The following is a 24,683-nucleotide window of genomic DNA, read 5'->3' on the forward strand; positions in this document are numbered from 1 at the left end:
CCCATGCTGCAATCTCTTCACTGTTCTCCTCTTGGGATTTTGGGCATACACGCACATGTGCCCAGTGTGAGTTTCAAGCCACTGGGTCTGGGATCCAAACCTAGGTTGGCCACATGGTAATTCAGTGCCTTAACCACTATGCTTCTTATCTCACTAGAGTTTTTCATATGACAGGCCCAGGACAACACTAGAAATGACAGGGATGGGGGACCAGCAGTTAGCATAATGTCTATGTCGCTGGATTCCCATGTAGTTGACTATGGTTTGAGTCCCGGACCCAGCGGCTTAAACTCACACTGGGCACATGTGTGTGCGTGCCCAAGATCCCGAGAGGAGAATGGAGGAGAAGGGATTGTGGCATGGCCATCCCCCCTGCAGGGTGATTTCTTGCTTTCTGTTTCTCTGTCTCTCTCTGTCTTTCTGGTGACTGCACGTGCCCTATAGTGGAAACCTCTCCAAAAAAAAAAAAAGAAAAGAAAAGAAAAAGAAATGACAGGGATGGAAAGAATCTAGCAATTCATTCACAACTATGTACTGAGCTTTGCTCTGTGCTCTGGGCACAAGGAATCCCACGGCAAACGAATATCCAGTACCTTCTCTTTCAGAGCCTGCGTCTTAGATGGGGAGGCCAGAATGAAACGAAAAGCAGCTACAGTATTTCCAGTGTGAGAGGTGTTGGGGACAAATAAACAGAATGGGGTAAAGGGGAGGAGAGCGGGACCGACAGGGTTATGACAGGGTGATGGCTCACATGGGTAGTCAAAGAAGCTTATGTGAAAGGATAATTGAAAGATCACAGGAAGAATAGACGCTGGAGTAAGAGAGGGACAATGAGAAAAGAAAAAACAGCTCCTCTGCAGTTAAGGAAAACCTAATTCGAGTGGTGTGGTGCCTGTGCAGTTCGGGTCCCAGACTGGGAGGCTTGAAAAACATGGCAGGTACTCGCATGTACATGCCCAAAATCCCGAGAGGAGAATGGAGGAGAAGGGGTTTGGCATGGCCATCCCTGCTGGGGTGATTGCCTACTTTCCCTCTCTGGCAAGTGTACAAAAATCTAAAAAAAATTAAAAAGTCCAACAGTGATGATAAATCTACACGAGACAAAATCGTCCTACGATGCTTGAGTGCTGGAGTCTGTCTGATGTCTGACTGCAGGTAACCCGGGCCCCAGTAACATGCAGCTATAACATTTAAAGGAGGCCTGCTGAGATGAGGCCAAAGCAGGCCCCAGTCTTGGCCCCAGAAAGAATGAGAATGGGGCCCCCTCTCCTTCTGCATCCTGTTCGCATTCAGCTCTGGAGGCGCCGTGAGAAATGACTCCCGCTGGTGTCAGAAGCCCGGCCCTCTCTCACAGTGTCGGTGCTCCCTTCTGTCAATGTGATCGTTTTGTGAGAACAGATCAGCCACACAGGGAGAGGCTGGTTGCAGGTCCCAGTCAGAACGAAACACCTACAGCAGAAGCGACCGTTGAGCAGCTCGGGGGCTGTGCACGGTGTGGTGACACGGCAGGTCCGGGGGGATTTAGGGCTTGCTCCTAAGTGGCCTGAGCTGCCCAGCCCAGAGCACCGGGCACCCAGGGAGCGAGCAGGGCTTGATGGCCACCCCTCCTTGTACCTGGCCACCTCAGACAGCCTGTCTAAGCTTCTTCCTCCTCTGACCAGTGAGAATCATTATTCTTTCTACATGAGGCTGTTTAAGCACCAAAAACGGTGATAAAAATGCTAGCTATGATTATTCTTTGATGCAGAGCATTTCAAATCCTTAAGTGAAATTTCAATCATTGCATCTGTGGAAACACGGATTTTAAAATGTTTAGTTAAGAAAGACCTAGATGCAACATTTTGCAAGGAATAAAATTGGCAATAGATTGTCTGACAGTGGGGGAGGAAGGAACTAGAGCCTGTGGTGGGAAACAACTCACAAATTAGATACAGTTTGAAGTCTCCTGCCTTATCATGCAAGTGAATGCTACATTTTCATCTCATTCCATACTTAATATGAAAACGATGCTCTTAATGACACCCTGGGAAGATACGCGTGTTGACGAGCCAGGCACAGCCCACAGCCTCTTAGTTCCTATTGCTGTTGTGGTCACCTGGCACATGGAGTGGCCTAGAACTGCTCACGTGTCTTGTTTCATACTTCTGGAGGCCAGAAGTCTGACACGAGCCTCACTGTCACTAGTCTCAAGGCAGGTTGTTGCTGAGGCTGCTCTCCTTCAGGAGGCTCCAGCAGGGAGAATCCTTTCCCTTGCAGTTCTGTGCGTCCAGCGGCTGCCCTTGTTTCTCATCCCCTGGGCCTTCTTCACCCTCAAAGCCAGCAACAGCACCGAGTCCCTCTCCTCTCTCTGGCTCCCCCTTGTTCGGCTCCTGCCTTCACTTTCACAGACCCTTGTGATGACAGTGGTTGCCCCGGACAACCAAGGACCAGTCCCCACCCCCAAGTTATCTGACGAGTAGGCTCACTCTATCTGCAGACCTAACTCCTTATGGTGTTACCCAACGTAGTCACGGTTCTGGGGAGGGAGGGATGGGAACATCTTTGGGGGACCGTTATCCTGCTCTCTCAGAACCAGCCCTGGGAGACAGGCCGAGCTGCAGGGGCAGTTGAGCTGCGGGGTGAGGGTCTCTGGGTCGGGGCTGCCTCCCGAGCCAGCAGTGCCGAGCCCACTTGGTATCAGAAAGCCATGGGCTTTTCCAAGCTGGCTATTCCCAGGCATGGCGTCGAATTCATCTTCTACCCCACTGCCTGGTGCGGCATTAAGGGAAGAGCCTGGGATGACTATCCTGGGGCCAGGACAATAACTTCGAATGGCTCCTTAAGGGATCAGCAGATGGCATAATGGTTATGGCACTGGACTCCCATGAAGTCCGCCGCAGTTCAAGGCCCAGACCTGGAGGCTTAAAATTCATACCAGGCTTGGGTGTGTGCATGCCCAAAATCCCAAGAGGAGAATGGAAGAGAAGGGCCATTTCCCTGGGGGGTGATGATTTCTTGCTTTCTGTCTCTCTGTCCCTCCAGTGAGTGAACATGCCCTACAGCAATCTCAAAAAAAAAAAAAAAAAAAAAAAACAAAAAAAAAAAAAAAAAAAAGAAAAGAAAAAGATTGCCCTTCAAATCTCCACGGGGGGAGGGTACCCAAAAAAACCTCTTCTAAAGTTTGACTCAACAGAAGCTGAACTGAGTCCACCAGGAGAAAAGCACTGACTACAAAGTGATTTTAACTGGTCAGATGACAAGTGAGGACAGACTGAATTATGGGGTAAGGAAAATGACAGACTGCTCATAAAATGGTAACTTCCACTGATAACAATTCAGCACCCTAAAATACCTTTTAGGTATTTGAGGTCTTTTGCTGACCATTCTTGCCCTAGGAAGAGACAATACAGTTGTCCCTTAGCATCTGAGGGAGATCGGGTCCAGGAGCCTGGCAGCCACCAAGGTCCTCAGACCCTCCAGTCCCTTATACACAATGGCTTGATGCTGGCTCAGAACCTCGGCCTCCCCTGTACGTTCAGCCCTCTCTAGATCACTCGTAATACCTACAGCAATGTAAATGCGATGCAAATGGTGCTTATATTATTTTTTAAATTTGTATTATGCTTATTGTTTTTTGCTCAAATAGTTTTGATCAACAGTCAGTTGAATCTGTGAAAGAAGAACCCGCGGAAATGGAGGGCCAGCTGCTTATGGACTCTTAGGCTGGCTGCTCGGCTTAGGACAATGCGCCCTGTCCCACACCAGCGCTCAGAGCTTGTTCCCCCCCGTCCTGTGGTACCCCCAGGCCCTGGCCCCCTCACAAACACCTCACCTGGGCTGCCCTAGTTGGATTCACTTCCTGAGGATCCACTTAATTACTTTTTCGGGGAGAAGACCCACCAACTTGGGTTTCTGAGCCACACAAAAGGGGCGATTGATTCCTGCCTCTGATGTGAAACCTCGTTTTGGAAACGCTGGGTGGAGGTGCACGTGTGAGATGACCCCGCTCAGTGGAAACAGGCACCCCGGGTCCCAGAAAGCCACAGAGCCACTGTGATTACTGAGCTCAATCCTCCATCTCTCGGCTGTTCAGCTTCCCCTTCCATTCTGGGAGGGTAATTCATATTCTTCAAAAAATACTACTCTTGGGGCCTGCCAATGGGCATGGCGGTTGGGGTGCTGGACTCCCACGTGGTCGACTGTGGTTTGAGTCCCGGCCCTGGAGGCTTGCTTTCTCATTTTGTCTCTCCTGCTTGTCTCTCTCGTGTCTCTCTCATGAGTGTATGTGCCCTATAGCAAACCAGAGAATAAGAAAAAATAACATTAAATAAATCATTTTTGAAAATGCTACTCTTTTCTCTGTACCCCACTTTCCCCACATTTTTTTGTCCAGCTAGCCAGGGCTGGCCCTGCAGCCTAAGGGTGAAAGGAGCTGGATCCCACATGGCTGACCTTGTGGTTCCTGTCTCTATCCTTGAGGCTTGAGAAAAAATCCAGGCAGGTGTGTGAGCACAGTCCAGATCCTGATGGGGTGAGACACAGAGGGGGAGGGACTGCACTGTGCGGCGGCGCTCTGTCTCTCTCTCTCTCTGTCTCTGGGGAGTACACACACACTCTGGCAACTAAAACACAATAATAAAAAGAAATTCAGCTAGCCAGAGTTGGCTTCTTTTATTTGCTATCAGAAGAAACTGATCTGATGTAGCTACCACAGACTCAGAATTTCCACCCAAGGCCCAAGACAGTGCCTCAGCTCTGCAGGGAGGAACTCTGGCGGAGTGATATTCAGACCCAGTAACTCCAGAGCCTGGCTGGAAGGTCCAGATAAAAGGCTGCAGGAGGCAGGGGGTGGTGGAGGAGGAAGGAGATCAGCCACCACAGGCCTTGGAAATGGGGCCACAAGTTTCACTTCAGTTTCTGAACTCCATGAAGGTGACTGCTGTTTCCTGCCTCTGACGCGAAACCTGGTTTCAGAAACATCTGGTGAAGGTGCATTTTTTAGATCATTAGAGCTGGGTCAGGGCAGACATTCCAGTATGTGTGGCTGAAGGGTGGCTGACAGCTGTGAGCGGGAGTTCCAGCTCTCATTCCACGTGCAATAATCCGAGAGCACGCTGAAAGACTCTACCTTGTATTCCAGCGGGGACGCAGACAAGGCTCAAGCCTTATTGGTTTGCTACCTAAAATCAAGTGCAGCATAGGCCACAGAGAGCCCCTGAAGGGAAACTCTGGTTCAGAACTTCTTTTTTCTTTTTTGAGAGAGATATTTGCTATAGGGCATGTGAGCTCACTGGAGAGACAGAGACAGAAAGTGAGAAATAACCCCCCACACACACCCCGGGGGATGGCCATGCTGCAATGCCTTCTTCTCCATTTTCCTCTCAGAATTTTAGGCACACACACACACGCACACACACACACACACACACACACGGTGTGAGTTTCAAGCAGTTGGGTCTGGGACTCAAACTGTAATTGACCACGTGGGAGTCCAGCACCTTAACCACTATGCCACCTGCTGACTCCGCTTTTTCTTTTTTAAATAGTTTGTTTATTTATTTCTTCCACTAGAGAAACAGTAGAGAGACACAAACAGAGAGACAGGCACCCCCAATGAGGTCTTCATGTCATGATCCACCCCCCGGCCCAGGTAGACCCCAGGATCTTTCTTGTGTGGGGCTGGACTATGGGATGAATTGCTTGGACCGTTAGAGGTGCTAGTTCTCTGTCTCTGTCTCTTTCTGTTTCTCTTGCTCATGGAAGAAAGAAAGAAACTTTCAGAGTAGTGTATAGAAATATAACAGGAGCGGTCAGAAGATGGTGTAGTGGTTGAGGCACTGGACTCCCATGTGGTCAACCGTGGTTCAAGTCCCAGACCCGGCAGCTTGAAACTCATGCTGTGTGCATGTGCATGCATGCCCAAAATCAAGAGAGGAGACTGGAGGAGAGGAGATTGCAGGTGTGGCCACCCCCCTGGGGGTGATTTCTGGCTTTCTGTCTCTCCGGTGAGCATGTACACCCTGTAGTAAAAATCTCCCTTTCAAAAAGAAAAAAAAAAAAAAGGACAAGAAAAGAAATACAAGAGGAAAGAAATTATCTTGAAATAGTATTCCTTTAAGGTCAACATTTTTTTTTTTTTGGTAGAGGTTTTTGCCTTAAGCAAAGCAAGCTTTACGTTTGGAGAAATTACAAGGAAGTCTGGACCATAAATCTTTACAACGTCTAACGCATTAATCATAAGCCTTCCTTAGAACGATGTATGTTCAGGGAAGCTTCACAGCATCCCAAAGGCAATGTCAAGGCACCTGTGCTTTGGAGCCGTCTTAGGCGACCCTCCCTCCCGGAGATTGGATCAGCCAGAGAATGCTGGTTCCCTTTGATCCCAACTGCTTTGAAACCCGCCAGAAGGCAGCCTATGTGCCTTTTCCCTAACTTGGAGAACGTCCAGGAGGAGGACAGAGAATGATCAAAAGGTTTGAAAAAAAAGCCCAGGAGGAGAGTTTAAAAGAAGGGAGCTGAATTAGGAGAAACCAGAGAAGCAGAAAGATAACAACTAGGGTGGCCTTGATGGCCGCAGAGAGCTGCCCACAGCCATTCTATCCTCACTGACCTGGCAGATACAGAGAAGGTCAAAAACAGAGACGAACAGAACAGAGCCCTGGCTTCAGAGTCTCTTCTCCACCGCTGGAGACCAGGAATTCAACCAAATCAAGTTCAAGGCTGGACACAAGTAGGAAATAAGTCTGAAGGGATGGGATTTGAGAGCCAAAGCGCTTGCCAAGTCCAAGGTAGTGAGGTTGGGGACAGGCTTGGGACACATAATTAAGGGATAAGGTCCAAGACAGAGACCCAGTTAGCTTTGCTCAAGATGGAGTCACAATGGCTAAGTCTTAACAAGACTGGCTAAGCGCTGGCTCCATCAGGGCTGAAAATAATTATAACGAAGAGCAACTGTTTCTATTCACTAACTACATTCTACCAAAAAGTGCAACTCAAAAATCCTGCAACTACAATGGAGAGAAAAACTTCCCTGCTTGCCACTTATTTATGAGAACATGGACAGGTAAAATGGGGAAGTACTTTTCAGAGCTGATTGGGAGAATTTCCATGGGCGGCGGTGGTGGCAGGGACAGAGAATTTTGTAGTCTGGAATATTCTATTATAGACCTGGTACGGTCCGTATAAATCAAGGGATTATTTTGTGGTTTCCATTGGCCTTTCACCTAGACACTGTGTATGAATCATATCAGGGTCCGTTGGTGTCATATAAAAGCAGAAAAGACAGAACGCAGGGATGAGATCCCCTCCCACCACAATGAAATGAACAGAAAGCCCACTGGTAAGTTTACCAAGAAAGCCAATGGGTGCAAACTCATGGAAACTGGCTGTGCTTTGAAGTCTTAAGTTCGTCTCGTGTCACAGGTTCTTAGGGTATACCATGATTAACTGAGATTTATTAATATGGAGGACAAATGAAGTTGTAACTCTATAGCACAAATGTAGGTGTAATATTTTGCTTACTTTACATAATATAACAGATGAATAAGAAGAATAATTCAATTATTGGGATAGTGTGCTTATTGTATTGTTTTCTTTCCAGGTATTTGTTTTTTTCTTTTCCCATGAATTTTCTGGCGGGACTCTCTAATCTCTCAAACAGGAAATTTCAGACTTTTCCAGTCATGGATAGATGAATCCAAGACAATACAAACAGAATTTTATAACTTAGGACAGCAGCACTTTCTAGTCAATATTTTCAATATCCAGTGATTTCTGTAGAAGTTAGGATGTGAATTAATGTTTCAAATGCTCAGGGTTGTTGTTGTTGTTGTTTGTTTGTTTGTTTAATTTGCCAGAGGACATGCGTGCTCACTGGACAGGGACACAGTGAGGGCGAGGGGGAGCAAGAAAGCCTCCCCATGGGGAATGGCCACAACTCCGTCCCCTCTCCTCCATCTCCCTTCACAGTCCCTTCCTCACTTCTTGTTCGGATTTTGGGCACACATATACCTGTGCCAGGTCTGAGATGTGAACTGCAGAGTTGGCCGTGTGGGATCCAGCTGCCTAAACCACCACTCCACAGGCTGGCCCCCGGGGCAGGCCGTTTTAAAGAAGTTGTGTGTGTTTTCAGTCAACCCATAATCAGTCTGTCAAATAGCATATTCTGAAAAAACATTTACTTTGTACAAGTACGATGTTTTCTCCTAAAGATAATGTTTAGGGACCAGCAGGTGGCATGGTGGTTAAGGCACTGGACTCCCACATGGTCGACCACAGTTCAAGTTCTGGACCTGGCAGTTTGCTTTCTCACTTTTTCTTTCTCTCTCTCTCTCTCTCTCTCCCTCACTAGTGAGTGCACATGCCCTAGAGCAAATTAAAAAGTAATAATAATAATTAAAATTAAATAAATGTATGCATATATGAGGGGACTTAAAAAAAAACTCATGAAGAAAATGAAATAAAAATATGAATTTCTTTTGGTGCAAAAAAGTTTGGAAATCCACATAGTTTTTTCATATTACACATTTTTCATGAATTTTTTGATGATCCCCCTTGTAAATATACCCATATGTACACCATTTATTAATATGACATATGGCATAGCAATAGAAAAAATGATTCAACATGTCAAATAGTATATTATGTGTACAAAATTCAGTAGAAGTGATAACCATCAAAGTATTTATTTAAAATTTACCTTATTCCTCCATCATTCTTAAAAGTTTTTCATGGGTCAAATATCTGTTTATAGCTTACCTGTCTCGCTTCCAATTAAAGGCTGATTTGCAAAGTGCTTGATGAAATCCTTCAGAGATGAAAATTCATTAAAGCCAAATTTAAATGAATATCCAGTATATTCAACATGGAAGTGTTTAACAGAATCTTTGGCTCTGAAAGGGAAAAAGAAGTGTTTGCTATTACTTAACAAATGCGTCTCTCTTTGGAAGGGAAATACAAACGTAGCTTTTAGCATCAACATTAGCCCTAAGAGAGAATTATCCGATCACTGAAGTCATTGACAGTTTTAGACCCCACTGCTTTCTTTCAGCTGAGCATGCTCTTTCACGCTCCGAGACATAAGGGACCACTCTCCCTACCCACTGTTCAGCTTGTGATAAAAGTTCTTCTTAACCCTCTTAAGGGGGCATGAGTTTAAGGAAGGCAGGAATAGAGGTGATAGAAATAGCATGCGACAGCTTGACTGAACGTCTGTCTGCCATTGTTTCAGGGTCAGTCAGAATTCGGTGTCTGTCAGTCACCTGGGTACAGCCTTTTCCCACGGCTGTTCCACTGCCTGCTGAATAAATATTAAATTTCCTACATTGCCATTTCCCACTTCATTTTCGAAACGCAGCAGGATATCAGATTTAAATATATATATTTATATATATCTCCACTTAGTTTTTTTTTTGAAAGAGAGATTTTTGCTATAGAATGTGTGTACTCTCTGGAGAGACAGAGAGACAGAAAGTGAGAAATCACCCCCCAGGGGGCATGGCCACACTGCAATCCCTTCTCCTCCATTCTCTTCTCAGGATTTTGGGCACACACGCACACATGCCCAGTGTGAGTTTCAAGTCACAGGGTCTAGGATTCGAACCTCAGTTGACGATGTGGGAGTCCAGCAGCTTCACCACTACGCCACCTGCTGGGCTCTATTTCCACTTAATTTAACCCCATCCTACCTTTCCAGCCTCATTTCCTTCTATTCTTCCCTCCGCAGCCCAGCAGAGTTCCAGCTTCTGTGTATCAGAGTTACCAGGAGGGCTGTTACAACTTGGATCGCTAGGCCCCACCCCCAGGGTTCTTTCCAGTAGGTCCAAGGAGGGGCCTGAGAACTGGCATTCCTAACCCATTCTCAGGCGATGCTGCTGGTGAGGATCACACCAGGAATAACTCTTCTCCAAGGGTTTCTGCCTCTGCCCCACCGCTCCTACCGCTGTCACCTCAACATCAACCCATCACCTCCACTGGCAGAAATCCCAGCTACCCTCAAGCTTCAGTTCAGATAGCACCTCCTCTGCCACATATTACTGACCAGCTCAGCTTGAGTTTCTTGCTTTTTCTCTCCTTAACCACCTAAACACTTAGCTCGCCTGCTTTTACGTCACTCACCACACGCTATTTGTAGGAAGTTATTTGTGTACAGCCTTGCCCCGTGAAGCTACACTTCCTGGAAACGAGGCCTTTGACTCGTCTTGATTGGTGCAGAATAAATGCTTTTGCATAGTTATTATTAAGAGAATGAATAAACAACTGCGTAAACACAGTATTCTCTTGCACAGGTCTGTGGTCCTGCCACTGTCTGCTGGTGGTTTTGGTTTTGTTTTTCTTAAGCATTCTCCAAGCGTTTGGAATGGAAATCAGTGCTTTCCATTTTAATTGTTACATGTAGATGAGCTATAGAGGCCATCTGCTCACTGGGAGCTTGTGATCTAATTGTTCAGATGAGACATAAAGAGATGATGAGTTAATTAACATTCTCTGATTCAATCACTTCCCATTCATTGGAGATCTTTCAAAAATCCATGCAATAACGCACCTGCAGCTTAATGATTTGATGAACTTTCAATATTTACAGTTGATCAAAGAAAACACAGTTCTTGCTGCCACCCAAACAAAATGCCATCTGGGGTTATTCATTTTTTTTACCCTTGTTGGTTAGAAAACTTACACACAAAATTTGGCCGCATGACATGGAAAATGCTAATGAGTACAGGTACTTTATCACCCCTACCCGTTCACCACTCCCCCTCAAGTAGGCCTGTAGGTGTTCACTGCTCCAGGAAAAGACTGTCAGCATTCTAAGATGACCCCCAAATCCTACACCCTTTCCCAATTTTTCCTAATCCAGATGCTGCTGTGAAGGGAGTCTGCAGTTCATGAAGACCTCTGGGTGGGCCTGATCTAATCCCATGAGCCCTCTAAAACAGTGTTCTCTGGCTACTCAAAGAAGAGACTGGGACCAGCAGATGGCGTCATGGTTACATCACTGGATTCCCACATGGTTGACCATGATTCAAGCGCCAGATCCAGCAGCTCAAAACACACCAGGCATGTGTGCATGGCTGCCTAAAACCCAGAGAGGGGAATGGAGGAGGAGGGATTGTGGCTTGGCCATCCCCCCTGTGGGTGATTCCTTGCTTTCTGTCTCTCTCTGTCTCTCTCTCTCTGGTGAGCACACACCTCCTATAGCAAAAATAACTCTAAAAGAAGATGAAGGAGAAGAAGAAGGAAAAGAGGAAGAGGAGGAGGAAGAGAAGAGGGTATTGGTGAGGTGCCCTGGCTGGCCAGGCAGAAAGCAAGCACCCATGCTATGAATCGTGTGGGGGCCCCATGGCCATGAACTGCAGGTGGCCTCTAAGGGTTGAGCCCAGTCCCCGGCTGAGCTAAAATGAAAAATGAGGACCTCGGTTCTGCAGCAGCAAGGAAATGAATAGAAAAGAATGAAAAGGAAAGGAGGAAGTGAAGGAAGGGGTCACTGAACCCCAGATAAATGCTACGACCTTGGCCAAAATCTTCCTTTCAGTCTGGCAGGACACCAGATAGAGACGTGAGCCATGGTGCACCTGAATTTGTGACATAGAAGCTGAGGTGACCGATTTACATTGTTTTAAGCAACTATGTCTTTTTTTTTTTTTGTAATTTATTGTGTATCATTGAATATGAATATAGGAGGTCCAGAGCCCGTAAGAGAAAATAAGTAAGTTTATTAATTCTTGGTTTTTGAGCTCATAGGAGTCTGTCATCAATTATTTAGCAAAATATTTACTTAGCCAGTTTTGTCTCCCTTTCGGAGAGAGAGGAGATTACAAATAAAAAATAGGGGGCAGCAGGTGGTGTCGTGGTTAAGGCACTGGACTCCCACAGGGCCGACCACGGTTCAAGTCCTGGATTTGATGGCTTGTTTTCTCACTTTCTCTCTTTCTCCCTCTGTCTCTCTTTGGTGAGCTCACGAGCACTGTAGCAAACTAAAATAATAATAATAATGATAAAATTAAATCATTCTCCTAAAATAAATAAACAAGCAAAAATGGTTGCTGAGCTGCACAGAAAAAGGGAGTTTGGACAGGAGAAGCTTGTGTGGAGGCAGCTACTGAGTTAGTGGCAAGAGGCTGGACCCCGCAGAGCAGAGAAGAAATGGAGAACTTTCCGATGCCAGAAAGCTGAGGGCCACACTCTGAAGATATATAGAGGTCGATCCTAACAGTTGGAGGTGAGTAGGGCGCCCCAGGGAGACTCACACCGCCCTCAGTTGACGAAGAGCTATGGGGGAAGCCAGAGTGTCAGTGCAGAGGCCCAGCTGCCTCCCTCACGGCCCAGCAAGGTGGGTTGGCACCCTAGTGCCTGGGGAAGCGGGTGAGGAGGAGAGCCACGCCCTGGGTGGCCAGGACAGTCACTGCGCTCGTCCCCAGAGGGCATCAGGTGAAGGTTCTCCCCTCGTGGGGAAATGGAGCCTCCAGAAAGCATGTCAGCGCATGCACCGAAAACCGCCCGAGGCGCCCATGGCCTGCTTCGGTTTGCGAATCATTGCCAGGCTCCAGGGGAAGCAGCAGGCAGTGGAAAGGGCCCGTGGGTGGATTTGGGGGTTTGGATTGGGGTGCTGTTTCTGCCTGTGGTGGATTTACCGGGTGCCAGCTGCACCTACCACGCTGGGTTTCGGGTCCTGCAGCGGGAGTGACAGCCTGATTAAATACCCAGCAGCTCCCCTGCTCGGCCTGTTTCTCCGCCAACGTGGGCGGGAATGTTTCCTCCAGCCCGGCCATCAGAGCTGAGGTCCCCTCTCGGGTCCGCACAGTGGGAAGTGGGCAAGGACGCCTACCTGACCGACAGGGAGTACAGGCCTCGCCGCTCGTGGCTGTCCCTCAGCAGGTAGCTGCCGTCGCGTCCGTTGGAGAGGAGAAGGGCCTCGGCCGCGTGGCGTGTGAGACAGCCGTGGTACCACCTGGAAGGCAGAGGACTCGGTCACTCGGGGTGCCACCTGCACTGGGGTTCCCAGTCCCCACCACAAGGAGCTCAGAGACCACCCAGCAGGAGAAGTGGGAAGGGGAAGGGGAAGGGGTCGGCAGAGAGCTGGGGGACAGTAGCATTTACAGGTGAGCTGTGTCCTGGCCCCGGGTACCTCAGAGAGCCACCCCATCCGAAGGTAAGGTCTTTGCCGAGTTAGGCTGAGGTCATTGTGTGGGTCTTACCCAGGATGACAGCAACCTCTTGTGAGAGGGGGAATCAGGGGACAGATTCCCGGGACATGTACAGGGAGGATGCCCCTGTTCAGCAAGATGTCACCTGCAAGCTGCACAGAGAGGGTGGAACAGCCCCACCCCCACCCCCATCAGCCTGCAGAAGGGACCGATCCTGATGACACCATGGTGTCATACTTTCTGGCTCCAGGACTGTGGGATGACAGCATTCTGCCGTTGAAACCACCCAGTTTGAGACGCTCTGGCAGGGTGGCCCTAGAAGAGCTTTGCTTTGTAAACAGACATTTTTTAAATGCCCAAGACAACATAACCGCTAGAGTAGGCTTGGATCCGTTCTCTTTCTTTTGGTCTCTCTCACCCTCACTCTCTTTTGCAAGTGTGGTGTCATTTCAGTGGAAAACCACTGGGCTGTCAGGGAGCCGTTGTCATGAGTGAAAGGAGCTGGGTGCATGGACTTCAGATGTGTCACAGTGAGACAGAGGCCGACCTAAGCACGGACATTTATCTGAACAGCTGGGATGTCCTAAGGAGATTCGAACTGTTCCCTGCATGTGTTTGTTGTGTTTTAGAAAAAGTAACATATATTCAGGTTTTTTTTTTTTAATCCAAATAATCCCAAAGGAGACCTAAGTGACAATTAAGCCTTTTCCTCACCCTTGACCTTGGTCCCCCTGCTCCTTCTCCGGAGGACACCAGAGAAGGACCATGGGAACATTTTCCTGTTTCCCCCTTAGAGACAGGCTACGTAGCTAGAAGCCTTCTGCTATGGCCCTCTGCTTCCGAACGCCATGGAAACAAAAGTATTTTAGTCACTGCTCTGAGCCTGGTCCCCCGCGCCTAATGACAAGATTCCTACACCCTCTTTAACAACCTCATAGAAGCAGTCCAAGGCGGTGACTCGGATCCTGGCTTTGCCTTTTCCAACCCCGGCTATACATCTCAGCAGGGGTAAGACCGAGCAAGTTCTTGGCCAACCTGAGCCCCAGTTTCATGGTGGTGTCTAAAGCAATGGGTAACAGTCATCCTCATAGGTCAGTGGGAGCGCTGCACGCGGGCATGTGTGAGGTGGGCAGAGCAGACCTGGCAAACGGGTTAGCTGCGCCATGGTGGTGCTGAGAGCCTTTTTTTTGCTGCTTAAATAGGATTTTCTATTGATTTCTTTAGTTCAGATGACAGAGCTAGGCCTGGCTGCGGCTCCTGGCTGCAGAGCACCCCCAGTCCAGGGCAGCGGACATGAGGGGAGGCCGGCAGTTCGTGAATAGTGCTGAGGTGGTGCCAGGGTGCCAGGGAGGAGGTGTGTGAAAAGCACACACAAGGGCTTTGGGGCAGAGCCCTCCTCTGGGGGTTTGGGATGATCTTGTCATGAACCATCTGGCCTCCCCTGTGACGTCCTCAGGCACGGAATTTTAGCCTGAGTAAGCACATCTGTGGAAGGAAGCTTCTACATAGATTTCCACGATGTCTGGTTTTTGTTGTTTTTTGTTTGTTTGTTTGTTTTTTCAGAGAGAGTTTTCTTGAGACTGAGACAGAAAGTGAGAAATCACCCCCCAGTGAGGATTGCTATGCTGCACTCCCTTCTGGAACTCGAACTGCAGAGTCAGCTATGTGGGATCCAGCGCCTTAACCTCCGCACCGTCTGCTGGTCTTCTGTGAAAATGATGCTTGAAGACTATGACCATGGGCCCATCTGATGGCACAGTGGTTACGTGCTGGACTCCCACATGGCCAATCACAGTTTGAGTACCATACCCCATGGTTTGAAATTCACACTGCGTGGGTGTGCATGTGTGCCCCAAATCCAGAGAGGACACTGGAAGGGAAGGGACTGTGGCATGTGGGATGCTTTCTCACTTTATGTCTCTCTGGTGAGTGCATGTGCCCTGCAGCAAAAATCTCTTAAAAAAAAATAAAAAGACTATGTTCATAAGGAACTGAAAGTTAAAATGGAGTGAGGTTGGTGGTTTTCCCATAACGAACCCTCTCTGCCTTCATTCATTGCTCCAAATCTGTGTAAAACGTTGTGTAAGACATGTGGCTGGGTCAGGTGGTCTGGGCTCCGAGAACCATGGCCTAGGCAAGCACACTGCAGCTGTATCCAAGGCGGAATACATCTCTAAGAGACGTTCCAGAGAGAAAGATCACAACCAGGTTTCTTGAGCAAGTCACATCTAGGTAGAGCTTGACAGAAACTTCCATTATTTCTAAATATGTATTCCTTTTTTCCTGATTATAAAGCATGTGTAGTAAAAACGAAAATACATGCATTTAAAGAAGAGAGAGTGAAAGTCTTTTACAGAAGAGGAAATATCTGTTTCAAATAGTCTCACTACTAATCTGAGAAGTGCACCTTAAAACAACAATATGACTTTTTTTCCCATCAGATTGCTCCTAATGTCAATTGCACCCCTACTGAGAAGCACTGAAGGTGTCTGCACACACATACACATCAAAGTTGACAGATCTGAAATACATTATTACTTAGAACTAGTTGTGGCCAGCAGGTGGTATACTGGTTAAGACATTGGAACCCCACATGGCCGACTGCAGTTCAAGTCCCAGACCTAGCAGTTTGAAAATCACATTTGGCACATGTGCATGCATGCCCAAAATCCTAAGAGGAGACTGGAGGAGAAGGGACTGTGGCATGGCCATCTCCCCTGGGGAAGGATTTCTCACTTTGCCTCTATTTCTTTCTGGCAAGCACATACACCCTATGGCAAAAATCTTTTTTTTTTTTTTTTAAGAAGTTTTTGCTATAGGGCGCGTGCACTTGCCAGAAAGACAGAGAGACAGAAAAAAGAAAACAGCTCATTTTTTCCCTAATCCAACCTCCAGAGATAACCTTACTAATAGTATAAATTGCCTAATTCCTTCATTTGTTCGGCTTCTGTTTATTGAGTGTTGGGCTGGCCTAGGCACTTAGGTGAAGACACAGAGAGAAAGAAAGTGAGGCAGAGAGAGAGAGGGAAGGACAGAGAGGAGAAAGAGGGACTTTTTCTCTGTTTAAAGTCTGCTGGAATTTTGAGTGACACTTGCAAAGTAGCAAAGGCCTGAGCTGGAGAATACCAGGAGTGTAAGGAGCAGCGCCCTGCAGTCACGTGAATAATACCGGCTGAGAGACAAAGGGCGGCTGCAGGGCTCAGTGAAAAACAAACAGGGAGGAGTGGGAGGCTGGGCTGGAAGTGGCTCTGGATACCCGAAGTTCTGGCTGCCAATACAGAGCCTTTGATGACTTCATATGCACATCCAGGGGCTGGTAGGTGGCTGGTGATAAAGGCACTGGACACCCACATGACCGACCATGGTTTGAGTCCCAGACTCTGCAGCTTGCTTTCTCACTTTCTCTCTGTCTCTCTGGTGAGTGCACATACCAAAATACCTATACCAAATTTCAAAATAACAATAATAATAAATATAATTAAATAAATAATTCTTTCAAAACTGTATGTACATCTAACAGCTCGTTGCATAGAATTATAATTTCAGGACCCCCAGATTCCTATAATCAGAACTGTAATTTTTTTTCTTTTTTTGGAGAGATTTTTGCTATAGGGCATGTGTGCCCACCAGACAGACAGAGACATAGCGACAGAAAGCGAGAAATCACTCCCCCAGGGGGGATGGCCACGCTGCAATCCTTTCTCCTCCATTCTCCTCTCGGGATCTTGGGCACGCATGCACATGCGCCCGGTGTGAGTTTAAGCCACTGGGTCCAGGACTCAAACCACAGTCGAGCTGGGAGTCCAGCGACATAGCCATTATGCTAACTGCTGGTCCCAGAACTGTATTTTTAAAACATATTTTAAAATTCTGGTTATTGAGGCTAAGAGTCCTATTTCAAGGGGTTGAGGCCTACAAAATTTGGCAATATCTTTTAAAAAATATATAAAATCATGCACACACAGAAGGAATAGTTATTTAGAATGAGAACTTACAAGTCACACGTTTTGAAAGCTGTCAAGAATCACCAACAGGAGGGCGAAAGCCTGAGCTCCGTAAGACGTGGGAAACAGTGAACTCAGTGCCTCTGCGTCTCCCTGGCTGTGTGACTCAGTGCGAGCTGATGCCTTAGTGGGGGGCTCAGTAAAACCCCCAGGTGCTGCAAACTTTTTCTCCTCCTCCTCCTTTTTCTTGCCTGGACTAGGTGCCCCCTCCTTGACCCTACCTCAGAATGCTGAATTCTTTTTTTCTAGTTTCTACCTATAGATATGGAGATTGAGAACCATCTCTCTCTCTCTTTCTCTTTTTGGAGTTTTTGTTTTGTCTTGTTTGTTCATTTGTTTGTTCGTTTTTGACTTAGGGGTGGCGGGAGTGGGCTATGCAGAGGCAATGAGAGGGAAAGTGAGAAATCATCCCTTTGGTGGGGGGACTGGCCACCCAGCAATCCCTTTTTCTCCATTCTCCTGGGATCTTGGGCATGCACGCACATGCACCCGGAGTGATTTTAAAGCTACTAGGTCCAGGACTTGAACTGTGGTTGACCATGTGGGAGCCCAGTGACATAACCACTACACCATCTGCTGGTCCCCAGAGCTGTCTCTTGCTGATGTTGAGACATCAACAAACCTCCAAATATACAGTGGATGGATCAGTGGTGAGGCAGGACGAGAGACTGTCAGCGAGCAGCAGCATCCTGTCCAAGGATCAGCTACCTGCCGGCCGCAGCCGCCCCTCCGTAAGTCCCAATCAAAGAGAGAGGGAAAGTGAGAAATCATCCCTTTGGTGGGGGGACTGGCCACCCAGCAATCCCTTTTTCTCCATTCTCCTGGGATCTTGGGCATGCACGCACATGCACCCGGAGTGATTTTAAAGCTACTAGGTCCAGGACTTGAACTGTGGTTGACCATGTGGGAGCCCAGTGACATAACCACTACACCATCTGCTGGTCCCCAGAGCTGTCTCTTGCTGATGTTGAGACATCAACAAACCTCCAAATATACAGTGGATGGATCAGTGGTGAGGCAGGACGAGAGACTGTCAGCGAGCAGCAGCATCCTGTCCAAGGATCAGCTACCTGCCGGCCGTAGCCGCCTCTCTGTAAGTCCCAATAAAAGCTCCTCCCCTACCCTTCGGGGCTGATACAGCTCTTCACATCTCACCTCTTTCTTCCCTTTGAAAAGTGAATAAATGATTTTCTATCCACTTTCTCTCTGGGTTTGTGAATTCTTTCACAACCATGGCCAAGGCCATGCCAACACAATGCAAAGCTCACCCTAACAACAAACATCACGAAACAGAAACGTATTATTTCCCTAATTAACTGTTTAACACACCCCCATCAGTTTTTCTCTATATTTTTGCTAAATAGTTTTTATTGTCTTTGCATATCATAATAATTTTATAATATAATTTTCGATAGAGGATATGAAATCATAATTCAGCTTTCATCTAGAAGACTTTCTAAACAATTTGAAAGTAGAAAAGTTATTTTTAGCTTCACGATGTGATATTACTAATGTCAGGTTGTTGGGAAATCCCAAAGTCTCCATGAGGTTTCTTTCGAATCTGAGCTATGAGATTCCAGAGCACGTCAAATGATTGTGTACAGAGACTAATCGGAACATACCTCGGGTCAATGTTCATTTACCACATCTCTGGGGTCTGCACAGGAAGAGGACCTGAAGCCGAGTCCCCACTGGCTCACTTCTGGGGATTCCAAAAGTCTATATAAATTTAAAAATGTTCAAATTAGGGGCCAGCAGGTGGCATGGTGGTTAAGGTGTTAGACTCCCACATGGTCGACCATGGTTTGAGTCCCAGACCTGGTGGCTTACAGTCTCTCTCTCTCTCTCTCTCTCGCTGTGTCTCTTTCTGGTCAAATTAGATAATAATAATGGATAAAATTAAATAAAACAATTCTTTAAGAACTGTTTAAGCTAGTAAATAAAAGTCATAGATAATCCCATATTGCACAGGAAAATCAGTCATCGGCTTAGTTTATATTTCTCTCATTTTTTGTCATGTTTAAATAATTTTTGAACCTACCGAGGCCCTTCTCCAGGCCTTGCCTACATACTGCTAAGGACAGGGAGCTCGGCACTCACACCGCAGTTCATCCCTTACGCCCCCTGCTGGACAGGCTCTCCCTGCGTCAGAATGCCACCTCCTGCGGTGCAGCCTCCGGCAGAGGAGCAAGCTGCTTCCTGGTGTTGCAGAGATACTATTTACATAGAGAGCTGGAAGCATTTAGAGCAGCTCTCTCCTCTTTTCCCATCATCTTTGACTTCTTTCATCTCTTCTGAATACCTTTCTGTTAAAAAATAATAAAGCCTATCTTAGAGGCAAGCCCTAAGGTACAAAACAAACAGCCCAGGAGCCCCTCGTTCTAGCAACTGGGTGACCAGAGATTGCGCCGCTTTCCCCGCAATTGCATCACGGGCTGGTTCACACGAAACCTGCTGTTAATGACAGCTCTCAGGTCATTTTCCTCCCCGCTTTCAGAACAACCCTTTTAGAATTCAGTACAACAACAAGAAAGTGTTTTTATTTTATTTTATTTTTAGGTTTTTGCCATAGGGCACGTGCACTCTCTGGAGAGACGTAGACAGTGAGAAGGAAAGTGAAAAATCACCCCCCGGGGGGAGGGCCAGGCTGCAATTCCTTCCCCATTCTCCTCCCATGATATTGGACACATACACACGGACAGGGTGAGATTAGTGGCCAGGTCCAGGACTCGAACAGTGGTTGACCATGGAGTCCAGCACCTTACCACCACTCCACCTGCTGGCCCCAATAACAAACCTTTTTACTACTGGGAAATGCCAAGTGAGAAGGGAGGTGAGGAGCAGCTTGAACCCCAGATACCCAGCAGGGTCTCTGAGGGTGCGGGTGAGTGGGGCCAGGCCTGCCCCAATCCCTCTCAGCTACACAGCCTGCTCCTGTGACTGTCAGATACCAAACCCTGAGAAGACTGCAAGGAGCAGTCTCCATGTTCTCATCCTCCCATCCTCTCATAGTAGGGGACTACTATGACGCCTAGGAAGAAACCTTCTTGTTCTGGTATATTAGAACATGACCTTTTAAAAATATACTTTCTACACAATTCTTTATCTTTTGCAGAACAGAACAAATGCCAAGCTTTGCTAAAGTATAAATATATTCTGCCTATGTTAGATAGTGTGCTAGGCACTGGGAATATACTTCTATGCAGTTTGGAACAAGGTTCATTTTCCTGAAACTAAAAAAAGAAAAAGAAAAGAAAAAAGAGAAAAAGAAAAAAATCTCTGCCCTCATTTTCCCTAAAAAAGAGAGAGAGAGAAAAAAAAAGACTGTTTCTAACACTACATTAGAAGCAATACCATGTTCTCTTTCTCCCCCAAGGCCTGCACATTGCTATAATTATGTCTCAAGGCTAATCGAGATTTATCAAGCTTCAAAAAAGCATTTGTACTAGGTTTATAAGATTATCAAAATGAGCAGTTGGCCTTGAAGGAAACAGTGGTGCAATCCCTTTCATGATACTGTAGCAAATTAGGAAGCATCCACCCACTGAAGAATGCCCACAGCTGCCAGTCAGTAAGGGCCAGGAAGTAACCGCGGAGAAAGCAGGAAGGCTGCATCCAGAAAGCCGGTCCTCCGCTCAGCCTCCCCCCTTTTATCCCAGGGCCTTTGTGCTAGAACCTTCTGGGAAATTGCTCCAGCATATTGAAACCTTTGTAGTTTGTTTTTTATCCCATGGGTTTTCACTGTCTTAGCTTGCCGATCCAATTTCATATTTCATTTGCTTTGTCCTTTGAAGGAGAGGCTTTCGAAGTGTTGAATCAACACACAGTATAAAAAACATTTGCCATTACGCCCCTAATATATCTATATCTATCTATCTATCTATCTATCTATCTATCTATCTATCTATATACATTTACATACATATACACACACACACGAATGACACAAACACACATTAAACAAGAAGTTGCAGCAAACAACACCCTTCTACACGCTACTTACTTGAACACTCTATATTTCTTCTGAAAAGATATTGATGTGACTCACTACATTCAGTGTAAGACCACTAATGTATTGCCCCCGGTGTTGGAAAAGCAGTTTAAGTCCTTGGTACTGAACACATTGACAGAGAGCAGGGCTTCAGCTGGTGTCATCTTGGGAATGTGCGTTTTCAGGCCCCACACGCAGTGCTGGGCCCCATCCTTTGGTTCCTAACCGACTGTTATGCAGCTAGAGTTTCTGAGAAGCCCAGATATGCAGAACGCTTGATCCTAAAAGCACATCCATTCACTGAAATAACTTCCACGATTTGCGTCCACAGTGTTGGACATCTGGAGAGAAGGCAAATACTAAGTGGATTTTCATTTCTCATGAGGAGGAAAAGAGATGGATCTGCAGGTTAACAGAGTCAGGAAAAAAGTCACCAAAAAGCTGTCCTCTTAGCGACACAGGAGGAGGCACTTGTGGAAGTTGAGCAATCAGGGAAAGCTTCGTGGAGGGGGACGACCATGAGCTGAGGCCTGAAGAGTGATACCTGGAAAGCATTAGGTAGTGAACGCAAAGGGTGTGCCAACAGGAGGATAAGCCCCGACGCTGGGGATGACACGTGCACCGTGTGGACAGTGGAAAACCAGTGGGCTCAGAAAGCAAGCTTGCATTCTAAAACGGGGGCTGCACGTCTATTTCGGCTTCGATTCTGTGATGACAGCAGTTGTCCGTAGCCCGTGTCTATTATTATTCATATATTGAATAGCCTATTTCCCCCCTTCCTAGCACAGAGAAGTAAAATAGAGCCTAGATCTTGTCCCATCACTGTTACAAAGAGGACGTACATTTCGACCCAGAGCAGGAACAGAAACTCCTGGTTGTGTGGAAACAGCTAAGAGACCCTGGAGTTGAACAACCAAGGAAAACACTCTTCCTAAGAGACTTCGTTTTCAAAATTATTCTTTTTTTTTCTTTTTTTGGAGAGGTTTTTGCTATAGGGTGCATGCGCTCGCCAGACAGACAGAGAGAGACAGAGAGACAGAAAGTGAGAAATCACCCCCCGGGGGGATGGCCACACCGCAATCCCTTCTCCTCCATTCTCGTCTTGGGATGGTGGGCACGAGTAAGCCATGCCTCAATCCCTTTTCCATTCTCCTCCTGGGATTTTGGGCATGGCATGCACCCGTGCCCGGCCTGATTTTAAAGCCACTGGGTCCAGGACGTGAACCACGGTCGACTACATGGGAGTCCAGCAACATAGCCATTACGCCAACTGCTGGTCCCCATTTTCAAAATTATTCTCACTGTTGAATGACACTGGCACAGTCTCTGAGTTCTCCAGACCAAAGGTGGCCAACGTGTAGCATAAATGCTACTCCGCTTCTCCAAGGCCATGGGTGACATCGTTCATGGATCTTCTTTCTGCTAGGCCGACACGCACTTGACTCTCGCTCTGGGCTCAGTGGGAACAGAACAGGAGAGGACTCTGGACATCGACCCGCTTTAAGCAGTCTTCACTGTGAACCTGTCCTTAGCACTTGTAAGTCTGTGGGATTGCTTCGTTACGGATTTTATTTACGTTTATGTGTTCACATGGTTTATTCTCGATACAAAAGGTCGTCGAAGTGCATAGAAAATATATATTAAGAAAAAACTGTCCATGGATTTAAAAATTGTTTGCATTTCATTTTGCCATGAACTTTGTTGTCTCGTATTTGCTAGAGGGCATGTGTGCTCACTGGGGAGGGAGGGAGAGGAAAAAGCACTCCACGTGGGGGTGGTCACACTGCCAGCCCTTCTCCTCCACCTCCTTTCAGGATTTGGGGTGTGCTGGTACACGTGTCTGGAGTGTTTTTCAAGCTGCCAGTTCTGAATCTCAAACCACACGGTCAGTCATACAAGATCCAGCGCCTTTAACCACCAGGCCACGGGCCGGCCCTCTGTGAACTTTCTGAAGTTCCCACGTACTGTGATTTTTCGAAAGGTACAGCTCTTAGCCCTCGATGCCATCAGAAATCGCGGTGTAGGGTAAGGAACTTCCTCTGTGAGCTCAAGGGCTGTGGGTGCCGGGTTCGTGTTCATTCAGGCCACGAGATACCCAGACAGGAGGTGCTGTCCGTAGGAGCATGTCGTGTCACATACTCACAGGTTGGGCTTCTCTCCCCTGTCCAACCAGAGGGAACTAAGCAGAGGCCTTACGAAGGATTTTGGGAGGTCCAGTAAAGCCTTAGACATGCATAGCATTGCGTAGACGAGGCTGAAGAGAGCCTCCCCACAGCCTTTCCAGTGGGGAGTTTCTGTGGTGGAATCAGCATGGCTTGGCTTTCCACGTTACCAAATGCCCATGTTGGCACGATGGAGCTTACTGGGGAGGCCAGCTGCCGAGGCTCTAGGGATCAGGCCTGATGATGACATGCAGAGCGTGTGATGGCTCACTGGTCCATGGAGTAAGGTGGGCCCCAAGCTTCTCCGCTAAAGGGACACAGGACCAGTAGGGAGCAGGACATTCTGTGGGAGTTAGAGACCAGGATAAACCTGTTCTCAAAGGAGTCTGAAGAGTGAGGGAAAATTTGGGGGAAATGAAAACACAGAGATAGTGACTGAGAGACTGAGAGACACAGAACGGTGCACACAGTTGGATGCAGAAGAGGAGCTCTGGACGGAGAATAGACCCATAGAGGTATAAAGCTCGGAGCCAGCCCACTGGCTCACACAGGAAGCCGGAAGCACATAGGGACAGTGACTTGGGGAACACACATGGAGACCAAGCAGAGTGACCCAGGAGACAGAGGCAAGAAACCAGACAGATAAGGACACAGACACTTAAAGACCCACAGAGCCTGACACACCCGGGCAGGGCAGAGACTTGGAGAAGCCTGAGGGACAGGGCTACTGAGTGGACGGCGGGGTGGATACTGCGTGTCACGGCAGCAGAGGTCCTTCTAGTCCACGCCAGTGCAGGAATGACTGCAAAGACGAAGGAGAACCACGGGCCTCCAGTTATTGGGGCTCAGAGAATGTCCAAAAAAATACCTTGTGGTTAAAAGCTTGAGAAGGCCTAGAACAGCCTGGCAGGGGTCCAAAGCGACGGTTTTCAGAAGGGTTCATCTCCCAGGGAAATCACGTGGCCCCTCACGTGACTGCCTGGTCGAATGCTGGTGTAGGTACCTGTCTCTGTGCTGGGGACGGCATTGACAACCTGCTGCTGTGGGCTAAGAGACAGACAGGACCACTTTCAGAGAGCTACAGCCGCAGGAAAGAGCTACCCACCTTGGGGCAGATCCTTGTCGCATGAGTTACTGCTTCTCCAGCCCATCGGCCAGTTCCTTACTCCCACCTCTGTCTCGCACCTCACTAACTAGTCTTCCTGGCTCTGGAAACACATACGTAGACCAAGCAGAGTCTTGACGGCCACCCACCATGTCGAACTACCAAATTCACCCACCTGAACACAGAACATGATGACCGTGTGTTTCTGCGGGCTGGAAAACATTCAACAACTCCACAGCGGTCAGTGACCAAGTGTGTATAAGGCCCTCTGGAATCCGGATCAAACTCCATATCCGAACT

The 24,683-nt window shown here is 47.5% G+C and overlaps 1 protein-coding gene across 1 annotated transcript in view; it reads right to left on the reverse strand.

Annotated features, from left to right (window-relative positions):
- Positions 1–24,683, reverse strand: part of DAPP1 (dual adaptor of phosphotyrosine and 3-phosphoinositides 1) — a 54,415-nt gene that overhangs the window by 21,198 nt on the left and 8,534 nt on the right. The window contains exons 2-3 of the mRNA XM_006152160.3: positions 12,803–12,925; positions 8,737–8,870 (exon numbers count right to left, since the gene is read on the reverse strand). Coding sequence (XP_006152222.1) covers positions 8,737–8,870; positions 12,803–12,925 — 257 coding nt within the window. The remainder of the gene's footprint in view (positions 1–8,736; positions 8,871–12,802; positions 12,926–24,683) is intronic.

Source organism: Tupaia chinensis, unplaced genomic scaffold (genome assembly GCF_000334495.1).
Source record: "Tupaia chinensis unplaced genomic scaffold, TupChi_1.0 Scaffold000340_1, whole genome shotgun sequence".
Classification (NCBI taxonomy): Eukaryota; Metazoa; Chordata; class Mammalia; order Scandentia; family Tupaiidae; genus Tupaia; species Tupaia belangeri.